Source organism: Dendrobates tinctorius, unplaced genomic scaffold (genome assembly GCF_039654945.1).
Source record: "Dendrobates tinctorius isolate UK_male_01 unplaced genomic scaffold, ASM3965494v1 ptg000005l, whole genome shotgun sequence".
Taxonomy (NCBI): Eukaryota; Metazoa; Chordata; class Amphibia; order Anura; family Dendrobatidae; genus Dendrobates; species Dendrobates tinctorius.
In genome coordinates, this window is record NW_027361673.1 from 24,187,817 (window position 1) to 24,205,711 (window position 17,895).

Below are 17,895 nucleotides of genomic sequence, written 5' to 3' on the forward strand. Positions count from 1 at the left end.
GTGTGCACATAGCCTAAGGCCTCGCTCACACTTGTATATAAATAAATCGATCCCATTCTCATCCCGGAAAGTGGGTCAATTTATTTCTCACTTATCATCCGTATATAATCAGCTTATTTACTATTTTTTTACAGGACCATTTACAGTTCCCTATGTCACAGAATTGTAATGAATCCGTAACAAATCAGATGTCATACCGACAGTCCGTATAGCATGCAATTTTTTATCGCACCCATCAGATTTTGGAGTGAAATTTGAGCACACTGCAATTTTTTTCTCATGCCGAATACAGCTGAAAAAATACACAGATCTGCACTGCTTCATTGAATAACATTGGTCCAATGGCAATCCGATTTTTTTATCGGACTGCGCTAGTCCGATTTACATGCAAGTGTGAGCAAACCCTTACCTGTACACTGTGTAATCAATAGGCTGAAAATTATGTCTGTGTGCAGAGACTTCGTCCCGATACTAACGTAAATTTCCGTTCTGGTTTGCAAATGCATAATAAAATAGACATAACTGTCTAAAAGATAATTATGGGATGCTGTCCTTACAAAGTCAGCTGTTGAAATAATGCATATAAATAAATTGACTATCAGGTCTCAAAAGTACCTAAAAAAGTCCTCCTTGAACATTTTTTTGCCCTAAACATGAGTATACTGTAATGTGTGCTAATATACTCAGAGGCGTATCCAGGGGGGGCATCCGGGGCAGTTGCCCCGGACGCAGCCAGCAGGGGGGCGCAGTCGGGCCGCCTAATGCAGCGGTCCGCAGTGCCTCCACCCAGCGGCTGCTGTTCTCTGTGACAGCTGTCAAGCTGTCAGCCGGCGCAGAGGAGGCCGCGCCGGCTCCCAGGCAACAATTGTACTGGCGTCTATACAGACGCCAGTACAATTGAAGCTCTGACCGCCGGGTCAGAGTGACGTCAGCAGCGTGATCAGGTCATGTGATCAAGCTGCTGACGTCACTCCCCATGCGCCCAGAGCGAACGCTGGTGGTAAGTGTGCTCCTCTGTGGAGCTGAAGAAACCAGCGAAGATGGGAGATGGGGGGTGTTAATGAGTGGGGGGGTTAATGAGTGGAGATGGGGGTTAATGTGGAGATGGGGGTTAATGTGTGGGGGGTGTACCAATATGTTATATGTTGATGTGGCCTCTAGGGGTCTCACTTCTTTGATGTGTGTACTATAGAGTGTAAGAACTTGTTGGTTAGTTATTGTTAGGAGACCTCTTGTAATGGAGGAATGTATCACAAGTCTCATGTAATAAACAAGCCTGGAGATATCCAAGGAGTTTGATCCTTGACCGAAAACACATAACAGAACATGGTGGCAGCTGGGCACAGAACCTGCAAATCCTCAGAGCTTGTGTGAGGCTGGGACTGTACAGAGGATCAGAGAATCACAGCACCTGTAAGTACAGACTCCCTGACATTACTGCAAAATGGAGACTGGTCTGAAGCCCCCTCAGGGACTGGATGTGACTTCATGTAATCTGTCCCAGACTTGGAGACATTGGAAGGAAGAGTTTACACTGTATGTGGATCTCACAGTGGCCCCCAGTGATGACAAACGAAAAGTGAAGCTGTTTTATTACCTTATTGGGGAAAATGGCAGAGAATTAGCCCACACCTTACTCCCAGACACAGACAACCTCCTTCTAGCAGATATTGTGCAGGCATTTGATAAACACTGTGACCCAAAGAAGAATGAGACAGTGGAAAGATATAACTTTTTCACAAGACATCAGGAGGATGGTGAAAATGTGGACAGATATGTGACAGAGCTGAGGAGGCTGGCAACAACATGTGGTTTTCGAGAGATCAGGGACAGTCTAATCAAAGACAGAATGGTGTGTGGCATAAGAGACAGTCATCTCAAAGAAAGATTACTGAGAGAGGACGACATGACTTTAGAGAAATGCATGCAAATCTGCAGGGCTGCTGAACTGACAAAACACAGCCTGAAGATGATGGCAGGCACCAGTGATAATGATGATGATAAGGTACATGCAGTATCTATGAAAGGAAAGACAAGACCAAGCTCCCCTATAAGCACTGTCCACTGCAAGTATTGTGGGAAAAGACATGAGAGAGGCAAAACCAAGTGTTCAGCATATGGTGAAACCTGCAGATTGTGTGGAAAGAAGAATCATTTCTCAGCTGTCTGCAGGCAAGGAACAGGCAAACAGTACAGACAGCTCCACACTGTGACACCAGACACTGACAGTGCAGAGGACATTACATGGCTACAACTGCAGCCTGCAGCAGAGAAAGTCAATGTAGTCAGGAAGTCAGCAAGCAGCTTTATATAACATTCTTGTTGGATGAGAAGTCCATTAGATTTCAGCTGGATTGTGGAGCAAGCTGCAATGTAATTCCATCTGCTCTGCTGAACAAACAGGTTTCTATTGAGCCAACTGACAAGGTACTGGTGATGTACAACAAAAGTGTTCTGAAACCGATGGGGACATGTAAGCTCAAAATACGGAACCCATGTAACAGAAAGAGTTATAGAGTTAAATTTACCGTGTTGCGTGGTGGTAACCATGTACCATTATTGGGAGTAAAAGCTGTTCAGGCAATGGACTTAATAAAAGTACAGTCACAGAATATTATGTCTGTTGAAGTTTCCCAGGATATACCAAATCCCAAACTAAATGCAGAGCACAACTTGGATATTCAGAAAATAAAAACAAAGTATGCTGATTTATTTGAAGGTGATGGGTGCTTTGAAGGTAAACATAGGCTAGAAATTGACAACACCGTGCAGCCTACCAGATTACCTACAAGGAGAGTGCCTGTAGTTTTATTGCAACCGCTGAAAGTAGAACTGCAAGATTTACAGAGAAGAGGCATGATAGCACCAGTCCACAAGAGCACAGATTGGATCAGCAGTTTGGTCATAGTGCCGAAACCATCTGGCAAGTTAAGAATATGCATTGATTCTAAGCCACTCAACAAGGCGCTGAAAATAAATCATTACCCCATGCCGACATTAGATGATGTTCTACCAGATCTATCAAAAGCTAAAATATTTTCTGTATGTGATGTGAAAAATGGATTTTGGCATGTGGCACTGACTGAAGTTTATTGACAATATTTTCTTCACCATTTGGATGTTTTAAATGGCTGAGAATGCCCATGGGACTAAAACCTGCTCCAGAGGTGTTCCAGCAGACATTAATGCAGGCTTTGGAAGGACATCCTGGAGTGAAGACAATAGCAGATGATATACTAATATTGGGAGAAGGTGAAGATATGGAATCTGCAATCAAGGATCACGATCAGAAGATGATACAATTTTTGGACAGATGCAGAGCAAAACACATAAAGCTGAACTTGAACAAATTCAAACTGAAAATGACAGAAGTGGCCTATATTGGACATCGTCTGACTTCAAACGGTGTAAAAGTGGATCCTGAAAAGGTGAGAGCAATACAAGATTTGCCTACCCCTACTGATGTTTGTGGAGTGCAACGATTTTTGGGCATGGTAAATTATCTCTCCAAATTTTGCAGTCATCTGTCAGACATGTGTGAGCCACTGAGACAGATAACCCACAAAGATGTACTCTGGGAATGGATGGAAATCCAGGAAACTGCTTTCCAATCAGTAAAGAAAGCTATTGCAGATGCAGCAACCCTAAAGTATTTCGATCCAGATCAAGAAGTAGTGGTACAATGTGATGCTTCAGAAAAAGGCCTTGGAGCTACATTAATGCAGAAGAAACAGCCACTCACATTTGCAAGCAGAGCCCTTACAACAGAGCAGGGATATGCTCAGATTGAGAAGGAACTACTGGCTGTGGTATTTGGGTTGAAGTTTCACCAATACACCTATGGTCGACGGGTAAGAGTACAGTCGGATCACAAACCTTTGGAGAGCATTACAAAGAAACCACTACTGAATGCCCCAAAGAGACTACAGCGCATGCTGTTACGACTTCAGAAATATGATTTTGACATTGGGTACTGTCCAGGAAAAGACTTACTGATTGCAGATACGCTAAGCAGAGCTTACCTTCCTATCACAAATGATGAGGAGAGACATTGAAACCATCAATATGTGTAACTATCTTGCAGTGTCAAAAGAAAAGTTGAAGAAAATCCAGACTTTCACAGAGAAGGATAAAAGTCTCCAGAGTTTAAAGACTGTCATCTTGCAGGGCTGGCCAAAATACAAGCAACATGCTCCAAAGGAAGTTTCACCATTCTTCCACATAAGAGATGAATTGTCAGTGCAGCAAGGAATCATCTTTAAAGGAGACAGGGCGGTTATACCAGTAGTTCTCAGAAGAGACATACTGAAAACATTGCACTTCTCTCACTTAGACATGGAAGGATGTCTACGTCGAGCGCGAGAATCTGTTTATTGGCCAGGTATGAATGACCACATTAAAAATTATATAGCACAATGTGAAATATGTGCATCCTGCAGTGATAAACAACCAAAGGTGACATTGCAACCACATGAAATTCCACATAGGCCATGGTCAAAAATAGGAACGGACTTGTTCACATGGAATGACAAAGAATACCTGATTACAGTGGACTATTTGTCTAACTTCTGGGAGGTTGATTTGTTGCTGGACACAAGGGCGGGAACAGTGAGTAAAAAACTCAAGGCCCATTTTGCCAGGTATGGCATTCCAGATGTCGTTTTCTCGGACAATGCGGCGCAGTTTACTTCGGAAGAGTTCAAAACCTTCATCAAGAAATGGGAATTTGAACACCGGACGTCTTCTCCCAGATATCCTCAGAGTAATGGGAAAGCAGAGTCAGCAGTAAAAACAGCCAAAAGACTCATGCAGAAAGCAAAACAAGCAGGTACTGATGTATATCTCTCTATACTGGATCATAGAAACACACCCACCCAAGGCCTAGACAGCAGTCCAGCACAGAGGCTCATGAGTAGGCGTACAAAGACACTCTTACCAACTGCTAGTCATCTGTTAAAGCCAAAGTTGCTGGGAAACATCAAAGCTAAATTACAGAAGAATCAAGATAGGCAAGCTTTCCATTACAATAAATTTGCAAAGGATCTTCCTGAGCTCCAGAGAAATGACAACATTCGGCTGCAGCCAAGCAGCTCGTTTGACAAACACTGGCAAAAGGCAAAAGTTGTCCAGAAACTAGGACCTCGGTCCTACGAAATTCTAACAGAGGAAGGAAGAAGACTAAGGAGAAATCGGAGAAATCTGAGGAAATCACAAGAAAGAGATAATTAATTTTCATGGCCTTTTGATCAGTATCCTGACACCCAAGACAACGAGGCAGCAAGTACAAGTCAAGTACCAACAGTGACAGCTGACCATCAGGGTGAGGATTCTGGCCAGAGACAGATAATATCAGAAGGCATATTACCAGAATCAGAAGAACTACCAGATGTAGGCAGTGACACATCTTATGTTACTAGAGCTGGCAAAATTATCAGAAAGCCGGCGCACCTCAAGGATTATATCTAACTGGACTTATTATGTTATAGCTATAACTTGGTCATGGTATACATTGTTTATTAATTTTATTGTTCTTTCAGTTAAAAGAGAAAGTATGTAGCAATATGTTATATGTTGATGTGGCCTCTAGGGGTCTCACTACTTTGATGTGTGTACTATAGAGTGTAAGAACTTGTTGGTTAGTTGTTGTTAGGAGACATCTTGTAATGGAGGAATGTATCACAAGTCTCATGTAATAAACAAGCCTGGAGATATCCAAGGAGTTTGATCCTTGACCGAAAACACATAACAGAACAGGGGGTTAATGAGTGGAGATGGGGGTTAATGTGGGGATGTGGGTTAATGGGTGGAGGGGTTAATGAGTGGAGATGGGGGTTAATGTGTGGTGGTTAATGAGTGGAGATGGGGGTTAATGAGTGGGGGGTTAATGAGTGGAGATGGGGGTTAATGAGTGGAGATGGGGGTTAATGTGGGGATTGGGGATAATGTGGGGATGGGGGTTAATGAGTGGAGGGGTTAATGAGTGGAGATGGGGTAAATGTGTGGGGGGATTTGGGAGTAGGGACCGGGGTTATTGAGTGGGGATGGGGGATACTTAATGTGTGGGGGGATTTGGAGTGGGGATAGGGGGGTTATTTAATGTGTGTGAGGGATTTGGAGTGGGGATGGGGGATTTAATGTGTGTGGGGAGATTTGGAGTGGGGATGGGGGATACTTAATGTGTGTGGGGAGATTTGAGGACACAAAATGAAGAGTATGTATGAGGGCATGTATGAGGAAACAGTCTGCGGGATGGGTGCAGACAGTAAGGGGAGCGAATGGGTAAATATATGTGGACACAGTATGAGTAGCGATGGGAAAAATGTATGTGGACACAGTATGGGGAGTGAGGGTGATAGCATGTGTGCAGACACAGTATGGGGAGTCGGGGGTATGTGTGAGCAGACAGTATAGAGAGTGAGAGGGTAAATATATGAGGAGACAGTATGGTGAACAGGTGGGATGTTAGAGAAGACAGTTTGAGGATGGAGGGGAATAGTGTGAGGAGACACTATATTGCAGATATTTTTATTTAGGATCATTATAATGACACTTCTATCTTTAAGGGCATCGTGTCCGGAGAAGATGGAAGCCTGCAGAGACGGCTGTGGATGAGAAAACTCATCATGGCGTCTGGACAAGAAGAAGAAAAGAAGGAGACTGACTCCAGAGACGACGTCATCTATAAGGTACCTGGATGTAAATATTATTTGTGATACTGACTTATTCTCATGTTTTTATTTATGTTAGGAACATTAAGGGTATGTGCACACGCTGCAGATTCTGTTGCGGATCCGCAGCGGTTTTGGCCGTGCGGATCCGTAGCAGTTTCTGCTGCGGTGTACAGTACCATTATAATCAATGAAAAACAAAAAATGCTGTGCACATGCTGCGGATTTTTCCGCTCAGATTTTCTGCGGTTTCTAATCCGCAGCATGTCAATTCTTTGTGCGGATTCTGCAGCGGTTTTACACCTGCTCCATTACCAGGTGTCAAACCGCAGGGGAAAACCGCAGGCTAATCCGCAGATAAACTGCAGGTCTTTTGACCTGCGGATATGGGTCGCCCTCCCAGGGCTGTGGGGTACTCGGTACCGGGCCCGATGAACTTCAATGGGAGATGTCACGGCAACTGGGACCCGGCCCGTGGCCCTGGGCGCCCATTGTAAAAGGGGAATGTTCAGTGTGCTTATGATGAGTGATTCGTGACGCCACCTGTGGTGTTCGGCAATAGAGATGTAAGCCGACGCTGCAGACAGATCCTCTGGGACAGATGGTGTGGTGCAGCAGGGATGTTATAGCCCTCCACAGGCAGGGCTGTAGTCCCAGGGCAGTGTAGGTGAAGTGACACTTAGATGGTGTACTGTCAGGCGCAAGGGATGTAGCCGTGCTGGAGAGGTTGGCGCAGGAATAAGTGGAGGACACCAGGGCATGTAGTTCCAAAGCTTTACTCACAGTCTGTTGCAGGTACATGTGCCCACATCCGTGCCGTGTCATCCGGGTCAGGAGCTCAGCCAACTTCCAGGTAAGATAAAGTACTCCTTTCCAACACTCCGCCAACATATGTGCCTTTTCTGAACGTCTCCTCTTATAGCGCCTTTGAATGAAGTACTCCTAGTACTGAGTTACACTGGAGTTCCTCCTGTCAGATGTTCCTATGAACTTTACTTGTACGGCAGACAGCTGTAGCCTGCTTCGAGGACTCCTTGCTACTAAGTCACGGCTCACTAATATGTTGCTGTTGTGCCCCCAAGTCTTGTGTGGGAATAAAGTGGTCACTACTTCTATTCCTCATGTGTCTGCTGCAGGACCATTAGTATCCGTACAACCTCGGGGACCAGACCCCTGCCTTGCGCTTAGAACTTGAAAAGGGTTCTCCTTTAATCCTGGTCCTTGTTCTCTTATTCTCCTTATGTTCCGTGCTATTCCTTCTTCCCAATGGAGAATCAAGCTTCCTTTCTCTGTCTCTTTCCTGTGCCAGCAGACCCAGATCACTGTGGCCTGCTGCAGCACTTCCTTCTTCCATCCCTCTCCCGGGGATCTTCTCTTTCTCACTCTCTGTCCTTCTACATTCTTACTCACTGACTGAATAAAAGGACTGACTGACTGACTCAACTCTTCCCGCTCTTTTATGTGAACTAAACCCCACCCACCTCCGAGCACGTTTCGTGTTCCAAGCAGGGAGCCACCAAGGGGTGCTATGCTACACTCCAAGCAGGGAGCCGCCGAAGGTGCTTTGCTACACTACTTTGTGGTGTGGGGTGCAGATGTTGGAGTGTGGTCATGTGTCTCCACCTTACCTGGATGGTGGGGTACCACACCTCAGGAGGAGGTGAAGTACCTCTGTGGCAACTGAACCCTCAGTGGCGCCACAGATATACCTGCGGATTTTGCAAAATCCGCAGCAGAATCCGCAAAGTGTGCACTTACCCTAAAGGGGTTGTTTAGGTTTGTGCTGAGTCTGCTGTCATTCTATGTGACTGCAGACTTCTGAATTCTCACAGTGCTCACTGAAAGCTGTTGGGATTCTCTCGTGCCGGTGATTTACATACATACGGTTGCATGCTGACTAGACATGTTTGACCTCACTCAATGAAAACGAACACAGCGAGGCCGGGCACGTCTAGTCGGAATGTGGCCAGAAGTATATAAATCACATACTTGTGCTGACATGACTGTGCATCGGCAAGGGAGAATCCTAAAAGTGTGCAGTGCATTCGTTGTGAGAATTCAGAAGCCTGCAATGTCAGGATTCAGCTCTGCAGGTTCCAGTGCCATCACATAGACACTTCACTCATATGCGATTTTCATAGTTATGGTCCTGTGACAACGAGCATCTCATCCTGCTTTCAGTTTTTTACTGACCATTGAGAGCATTAGGGAGAGCTGCTCGTGGGTACATGGCTAAGTGTGCAAGTCTCATATGTACTTGGGGGGGGCGCCAAAACAAATTCTTGCCCCGGGTGCCAGAAAGCCTAGATACGCCTCTGAATATACTGCCCTACTGCTGTCTTGTCTGGTGTCATGCACCGTTCCAATGCTGCACTGAGCGATGTCACCACTCTACTACACCTCTGTGACAAAGGAGTAAGTTTTACAATGTAAGTCTATGGAGTGTCAGATTGAGGGTCCATAGACTACCGACTCGCATAGAGCATAGTGTGATCCGGAGAGTCTGAAGAGCAGTGACGTCACTAAGAAGAGGAGCAGAACAGTGATGGATACAGGAGAAGGCAGTGGTGGAGGAGTAAATTAAAACACTGACAATACAGTACAAATACAGATTTACAGGGAGGAAAAAAGTTTGTATGAGGACTTCTGTAATTAACTTAAAGGAAAACATGTATACAATAGGAACCATAAAATGATGTCTACTTAAAGGGAATCTGTCAGCAGGTTTTTGCTATCTCATCTGAGAGCAGCATGATTTACACAAAGAGACCCCCAAATCCAATGGTGTATCACAGCCACAGCCATTCTGACACAATCAGAGTTGATAGATGCAGAATGCAGCAGAGCTGAGAAAGCTAACCCCGCCCGCACCAGGCTATATACAATTGCTATAGACCTTGAGCTGCATATCACAGCTGGAGGGGACTTGGTTGGACTAGAGTAGTCCGGCAATGACGATCAGAAGTGACAAAACTTTCACTATAAGTAAACTCCACACAGAATAATAAATGACACATTATTGACATCATTGTATTCTGTGTCTCGGCCTCTAGCTCCGGCTTTCTTCAGATTACATAGTAAAAACCTGTTGATAGATTTCCTTTAAAAAAAATATAATTACCAAGAACCAAACAAATGGGGATGTTACAAAACTAAATGTATCAGAATTCTGGTGCAATTGGGCCTTAATATTATCTTGCATCCTTTGCACCACACCGGGTTCTAGACCGATAATGATTGCGGCTCAAGATGGGAAAGTGGCACTGGTTAGTTAGAAGGGCATGAATTCCAATGCAACATTGTAAATCAAGGTTTTAGGACAAAGTGAGCCACCCATTTGTGGTATAAATTTAGACAAATGTTTAAAGATGCACCAGATTAATCATCCAACAAAAGCCGTAAGATAAATTTACAGCATTTTAAAGCTGCCTTGTCTAGAACGTTAATTTAGTAAATCTGCTCCAAAATCTTTAATGACACGCCACCATTTTAAGTAACTACGTTCTGTTGGAGTATCAGCTCTTAATTTTAGAGAACAAATAATTTTTAATTTTTTTTTTTTATTAGACTGTTTGATTCTGATATTGTTAGATCTTCATTCTAATAACCAGTGTATTTCAAATGACATTACCAAAATAACTCTAAAATATGATCTTGTATGGACAACTAGTAATCAGAAGAAGTTACACTGACCCTAAAGCCTTAGCTCGTAAAACACAGTATTTCTGACCTCTTTAACTTCATGCAGATGGGCAGGATTCTGGATCTTGGATCTTCGGGCAGCAGCAGGGGACTTGTGATGTGTGATGGTGACAACACTCGGGCCGCCTTGTGTCAGGTGCCTTTGGCTCCCAGGGGATGAGGAATTGGTAGTTCCATGGGGAAGCAATGAAAAGCTTCTGGCTCTCTGAGACAATGAGAAGAAGAATAGAGCAATGACATGTTATTATGAAGAGTAAACTTGAGAGCTGAGATCAATGGCTTGATGTTTTCAGAGCCCCATGATACATCAGGATTGACATTCTAGATTGATTCTCACAATTTTCTCCAGTAATTGTACATGGTTTTACAGAAGACAAATATAATGATGTGACAGTGGGGAACACAAATTTTCTTTCCGCCTGCACATATATTAATCTTTCAGGAGGGAAAGTCATAATAAGTATGAAAGTCAGCCTATATCTTCAATAATTTGATTCAATGATTGTCATATCTTGAAAGTTCAAAGTAGAGGAACAGGAGCAGAAAAATGTTATCCAAAAAAAGAAAGCCAAACAAATGCAGAGAAGTTTTCGCAACATTTAAAAAAAAGTGTAATTGTCCTTTAGATAATGTTCCTTTGTTTTCTCCTGAGGCCTCATTCAAACATGTTGTATCTGCAGGACCTAGACCCCTTTGAGGTTCAAGTGAAATGATCTTAGCACAAACGCTGTAAAGTATTACAGGTGTCTGAATGAGGTTTTAATCTTGGGTCTAGATTGATTTTGAGCTCTGCTCTGTTAAACCAGAGACACGATGAGTGACTTCTGTACCGCTATAACGTCCAGTTGTCTCACAACATTTCTATAGATGTCATAAAGCAAACTGCTGTTCCATCTTTGCTTCTTTTCCTTCCTAATGCTTTACAGAGTAATTGTGCTTATTCAGATTGTTGCATATAAGCAAAATGTCCTGCAAACTATATCAACGTAGCACAATATTTTCACACTATGGCTCAGATTCAAAAAGCTACTTCAATAGAATTTTGGAGTCAATTGCTTTGAAAAGCCACAAATTTTTTTCGCAACTCGGGGTTGTGCAAAAATGTAACTTTTGGAGTTTTCGCGACAGATTCTCCCAGCTCCATCGAAAAGGGCTGAGCTTAGGTAGGAGAGAGTCTATACGGGGCATAACGCCACAGCTGGTCTAATTCACGGCATGCTGTGGCATTCTTTAAACCTGAAATGTTACTCCAATCAGAAAATGGAGTAAGATTTCTGACATGGTGCCCGAGGCGCACTCTTCAGACACTTCTGATTTATTAAGAGGCATTAATCTGACATCTACATGCCCCCTCATTAACATCGGCGAGAACATCTATATGACAATTCAAGAAGGAGTAGAAAGCAAGATAGATGGAAGAAAAATGAGGACGGAGGAGAGAAAAATGTTTGTGCATAAAACATGTGTAAGGCTAGTTTCACACTTGCTTTTTTTTGCAGCGCGTTTTTCCCGCAAAAAAACGCATTGAAAAAACGCATACAAAAGCATACAACTGCTGCGTTTTTTTCAAGCATTTTTATGAGCATGCATGAAAAAAACGCAGCGTTTTTATGCGTTTGTATGCGTTTTTAGTGCGTTTTTACCGCGTTTGCGTTTTTTTCCAACATTAGGTGGCCCCTCACACTAACCCAAACCATGACTTTACTAACCCTAACCCTGACCCTAACCCTAACCCTTAACCAAACCATACTTAACCCTAACCCAAACCCTAAACCCTAACTAACCCTAACCCTATCCCTGACCCTGACCCTAACCCTAACCCTGACCCTAACCCTAACCCTGACCCTAACCCTTAACCAAACCATACTTAACCCTAACCCAAACCCTAAACCCTAACTAACCCTAACCCTAACCCTAACCCTGACCCTAACCCTAACCCTGACCCTAACCCTTAACCAAACCATACTTAACCCTAACCCATACCCTAACCCTAACCCTGACCCTAACCCTTAACCAAACCATACTTAACCCTAACCCAAACCCTAAACCCTAACTAACCCTAACCCTAACTAACCCTAACCCTAACCCTGACCCTGACCCTGACCCTAACCCTAACCCTGACCCTAACCCTTAACCAAACCATACTTAACCCTAACCCAAACCCTAAACCCTAACTAACCCTGACCCTGACCCTAACCCCAACCCTGACCCTGACCCTAACCCTAACCCTAAACCCCCTTAACTAACCCTAACTCTAACCCAAACCCCTAAATTCCATGGTTAACAAAAAAAACGCATGTGCAAAAAAACGCATACATAAGCATGCCAATGCGCACATATGCGCACCCATAGACTTATATTGGGTGTCTTGCTGTAAAAAAACGCATTGCGCGCGCATGCGTTTTTTTGAGGCAAGTCGGACGCACAAAAAATGCAACAGGTTGCATTTTGTGCGCCCGAGCGCATACCGCAAAAAAACGCATGCGCGGTAAAACGCGTACAAACGCATGTGTATGCGCACATAAGCGCATCCCATGCAAAGTATAGGGAAAAAAAACGCATGCGCTATTTAGCGCTAAATTACCGCGAAAAAAAAAACGCAAATGTGAAACCAGCCTAAGAGGACCATCCTAAAGCCTCAAAAATGGCTAAGTAGAAAATGCAAGTTTGTGCTCCTTTGCTTTACCCTCGGGAGAGGAGCAGAGCGACACAATAGCTTTTCTACCAAGTCAAATGCAATTCATACAAAATGTATATGACACTTTTAGGGCACAAAAACATTTCTGTACATTAATTTTACTCAATATATAACGATAAAAACTTATCCATGAACCAAGTGACATTGACTGCTCTATAAAGATGGACCTCTAAATCAGTTTCCACTAGGGACTCACCGGCCAGAACATACTGATGCCTGTACTTCACAAATGGTTATACTTCATGTTAACATTTTTGAAAGTTGCCTCAATTTATTCTATTGCTGATCTGTCACCAGTTTTTACAAAAGAAACTGCATAAATTACTAACTAGAACTCTTAGACCTGGTGAAGCAAATATACTTATTTTGATATTCACATCAAAACGTTTGAGTAATCCTTTTTGAAAGTTTTTCAGCTTAATATGAAAAATCTCATTTTAACATCATGAGGTAAAAAAAGCAGGAGCCAGCAGCTAACTGTTGTGCCTGCTGCTAAATAGAAATGAAAATTCACTGCATTCCACGCTCATGGGCGTGGAGGGAAGTGAATATTCATTTTTCTTTAATAGTGGGCACAGTAGTCGCAGTGGCCAGCTTCCTGCAGCTGCAGGACGTTCGCGTGTGCCGCTACTTAAAGCAATGAATATTCAATGCTCTCTACTCACATAGGCGTAGAATGCAGTGAATATTCATTCCCTTTAGTAGCGACATACATAAACGCCCAGCAGCTGCAGGAAGCCAGCAGCTGCGGCTGACACTGTGCCTGCTATTAAAGAACAATGAATACTCACTGCTCTCCACGTACATAGTCCCGGCATGGAGAGCAGCGAGTATTCTGGCAGCTGTCCTTGGTTTGTAAGCAGCGCATGTCGTCACTACCATGTGTTACAAGCATAAAGCAGCTGCTGGCATCGGAACAAGATGCTGCGAGGGAGCACAGGAAGATAAGTATAATGGTTTATGGGTTTTTTTTATGTTTTTCTGCTGAGGGTCATGCATGCCAGGATAGGGATGAGGGGGCCATGCATACCAAGATGGGCTTGAGGGGACCAAATACACCAGGATAGAGGATATTTATACACAACTGACCACATTTTTTGTCATTTTTCTAATTTTCTCCTCTTAAACCTAGATGCATCTTACGGTCCAGTGCGTCTTATAATCCGAAAATACGGTATATGCAGAATTGTTGGAGTATTACATTAATTTCTAAGCTAAATGATTTAAAAATCATTATTTTCTTAAAGACAATCACAAAATAAAAAGAAAATAATAAAACGGTCATGAATCTAATATCAAGAGGCCTGAAGATTGACAGCAGGGGGATAATGATGGCAGGGGAACTGAAAAGGGAGAAAAATGTAATGTATCACTTCAGGTGATGTAAGAGAAGATTAGATGTTCAAAAGTCAGGTAAAAACAATAATGTGACCGCTGCGGGCGTTACGCAATCTCACACAATAAGTATATGGCGCTTTGAGTATTTTGATTGAGTGACTAAACTTGGAAAAGAGAAGTACAACAAAAGAAAATGTGATAACAGACATTCATAAAACATTTATATAACAATGAATGTAAAATAGTGCAGCATATCCAAGGATAAGGATTTTCAATATTGTTATAAAGCTGTCATACTGAAATATTCAAAAGAGAACAAGGTTCACAAGAGTGAATATTAAAAATGTAATGCACATTCTTAAATGTATGACATTTTCTTAAAGGTTAACTATATATATATATATATATATATATATATATATATATATATATATCTAATATATAAAGCTCAAAGTGTGTGTGTATGTATGTGTGTATGTATGTATGTGTGTGTGTGTATGTGTGTATGTCCGGGATAGGCATCCGCACCGTCGCAGCTACAGCCACAAAATTTGGCACAGTCACACGTCTGGACCCCAAGAGCGTCCTAAGCTATGTTGTGAGGCGAAATTTTAACCCCGCACGTTCCAATTCACCAAACAATTTTGCCCCTATCTACATACTGGGGGGAAAAGTGTGTGCGTGTCAAGCCCCGCCCCTCATTATGATGTCACAATGCCCCTATTTGCATACTGGGAAGCAGTGTGTGCGTGTCAAGCCCCGCCCCTCATTATGATGTCACAATGGTTGCCATGGCGACGCTGATGTCATCAAAGGTTGCAAGCCCCGCCGCCGCTCATTATGATGTCATAATGGTTGACTATGGATTGGAGGATGTGTGTGAGTATATGGGCACCGGACTATGGGATGGAGGATATGTATGATGGGTATATGGGAACGGGACTATGGGATGGAGGATGTGTGATGGGTATATTTTTGCACTGGACTATGGGATGGCGGATATGTATATGGGCACGGGACTATGGGATGGAGGATGTGTGATGAGTATATGGGCATTGGACTATGGGATGGAGGATGTTTGATGGGTATATGGGCACGGGACTATGGGATGGCGGATATGTATATGGTCATGGGACTATGGAATGGAGGATGTGTGATGGGTATATGGTCACTGGACTATAGGATGGAGGATATGTATGACGGGTATATGGGCATGGGACTATGGGATGGCGGATATGTATGATGGGTATATGGGCACAGGACTATGGGATGGAGGATATGTATGATGGGTATATGGGCATGGGACTATGGGATGGAGGATATGTATGATGGGTATATAGGCACGGGACTATGGGATGGAGGATATATATGATGGGTATATGGGCATGGGACTATGAGATGGAGAATATGTATGATGGGTATATGGGCATGGGACTATGGGATGGAGGATATGTGTGATGGGTATATGGGCATGGGACTATGGGATGAAGAATATGTATGATGGGTATATGGGCATGGGACTATGGGATGGAGGATATGTATGATGGGTATATGGGCATGGGCCTATTGAATGGTGGATATGTATGATGGGTATATGGGCATGGGACTATGGGATGGAGGATAATTATAATTTGCTATAACTAACCACAGTTAGTTACTATGCCCGGGCAGCGCCGGGCTCTTCAGCTAGTATATATATATATATATATATATACATATATATAGTGGCCCCTAACCAGGTAATCACGATTATAACTATGGTGGTATAGGGGAAGCTTTGGAGATGACCGCACTGTTATTGAAAATAAAAATCTATATGTGGCACCCCAGGAGTCTGGTTGCCACAGTGGCATTGCCTCCCTCACAGGGGGGTGATGACATGCCTGGAGGGGTCACTTAGCCAGGTGATACCAACATCCAACACTTTTCCTACTCCAGACCAGAAGGGGGAACTCTAAACCCAGTTTCAGGGGAGCTTTCCTATAATTTCTGGGCTGGAGGTGGAGTTAGTTAGTTGCAGTCTCTGAGAGTCTGTACAAGGGACAGGAGCTGTGAGGAACTCGTCCCAAGAGCAGAGTAAAGAGAGAGGAAAGGAGAAGTTTAGGGAACCCTGGGGATTGGAGCTGTGACCAAGCTCACCCCAGGGCAGAGTGCTTGAAACCGTACGCCGGAGTCCGTGGCTGCACAGTTACAACAGTCCCAGCAGCCAAATCCGGAGAGCAGGAGACTGGAGGCCTCCTGGCCCCATTATACGCCTGAAGGCACAGCAGCAGATCAGAGCCCGGAGCCGCCATAGAAGAGAGACACCTGCAGTAGGCTCAAGCTGCCTGCCATACGGACAGTAAGGAACAGGGGACCAAGCATAGCTGTACACAGCAAGGACCTCATAGGACTGTGCAGAAAGGAGGCCTCCAACCCATCTAGCTTAGTGGATCCTAAGTTGCTTCCAGGCTGCCTGGATCTCCATTACCATCTGTAATCAGTGCCCTGGACTGCACTACAAACCATGAGTAAAAGTGTGAAGACTGCACCCTGCTGTGGCCTCAGAGTTATTTACTTCAGGATCCACACCACAACAACCATCACCACAATCTTTCACATCATAAGTGCCCAGGGGCTTAGCTCTACCTGTGGAGAGCTGTAACAACTCTGTTGCATCATCATCAGCCCCAGCGGTCTCTTCAAGCAGCGTCGGCTAACATCTAATTGCCAAATACCAGAGGTGGCATCACAAACTTTCATAAACTTTATCATCCCCTTATCATCATTTTCATTGGACGTCCAGGACCACGGAACGGGTCACTGCTGCCGTGACACATCCCCTTAAGAACCAACCCGGTACCGAGTACTCCCTGGCAGGCGCTCCATATACAAAGACCAGCACTGATATTACCGCCTTATAGTGACATATAGTGGTAGATACCAGTCCTGCAGGACATATAGAGATTACTGCACAATTATGAATGGTGACTTACAGATGACGATCTTTCTGGTGGAGTCGTTCACTTTTCCCGTCTTTTCCATCTGGCCCAGGCCGACATGTCGACTTCTCCAGCCAGGACTTAAATGCAGAGATTACAACAAAGGCACATCTGTCTTCTCACATTTCCAGCACCGTTCACATGTAGAATCATAAAATCCTAGAATGTTTGAGTTGGAAGGGACCTCCAGGGTCATCGTGTCCAACCCCCTGCTCAATGCAGCAATGCAGGACTCACTAAACCACCTCAGACAGATGTCTGTTCAGCCGCTTGTGTGAACAATTCCATTGAAGGAGAACTCGCCACCTCTCGCGGCCGCCTGTTCCACTCATTGCTCACCATCACTGTCAAAAAGTTTTTTCTAATATCTAATCTTTATCTTCTCCCTTTCAGTTATATCTCATTGCTTCTCGTGTTTCCATGTGCAAATTTATTCCCAACCTGCACAAACTCTTCATCCTGCCGATATCCCAATATTGAGCCACTGCTGCCGTATGTGTCCCTATTA

General features: G+C 43.9%; 1 protein-coding gene across 1 annotated transcript in view; it reads right to left on the reverse strand.

Annotated features, from left to right (window-relative positions):
• Window positions 1-17,895, reverse strand: part of OSBPL10 (oxysterol binding protein like 10) — a 664,525-nt gene that overhangs the window by 266,298 nt on the left and 380,332 nt on the right. The window contains exon 4 of the mRNA XM_073568669.1: window positions 10,399-10,575. Coding sequence (XP_073424770.1) covers window positions 10,399-10,575 — 177 coding nt within the window. The remainder of the gene's footprint in view (window positions 1-10,398; window positions 10,576-17,895) is intronic.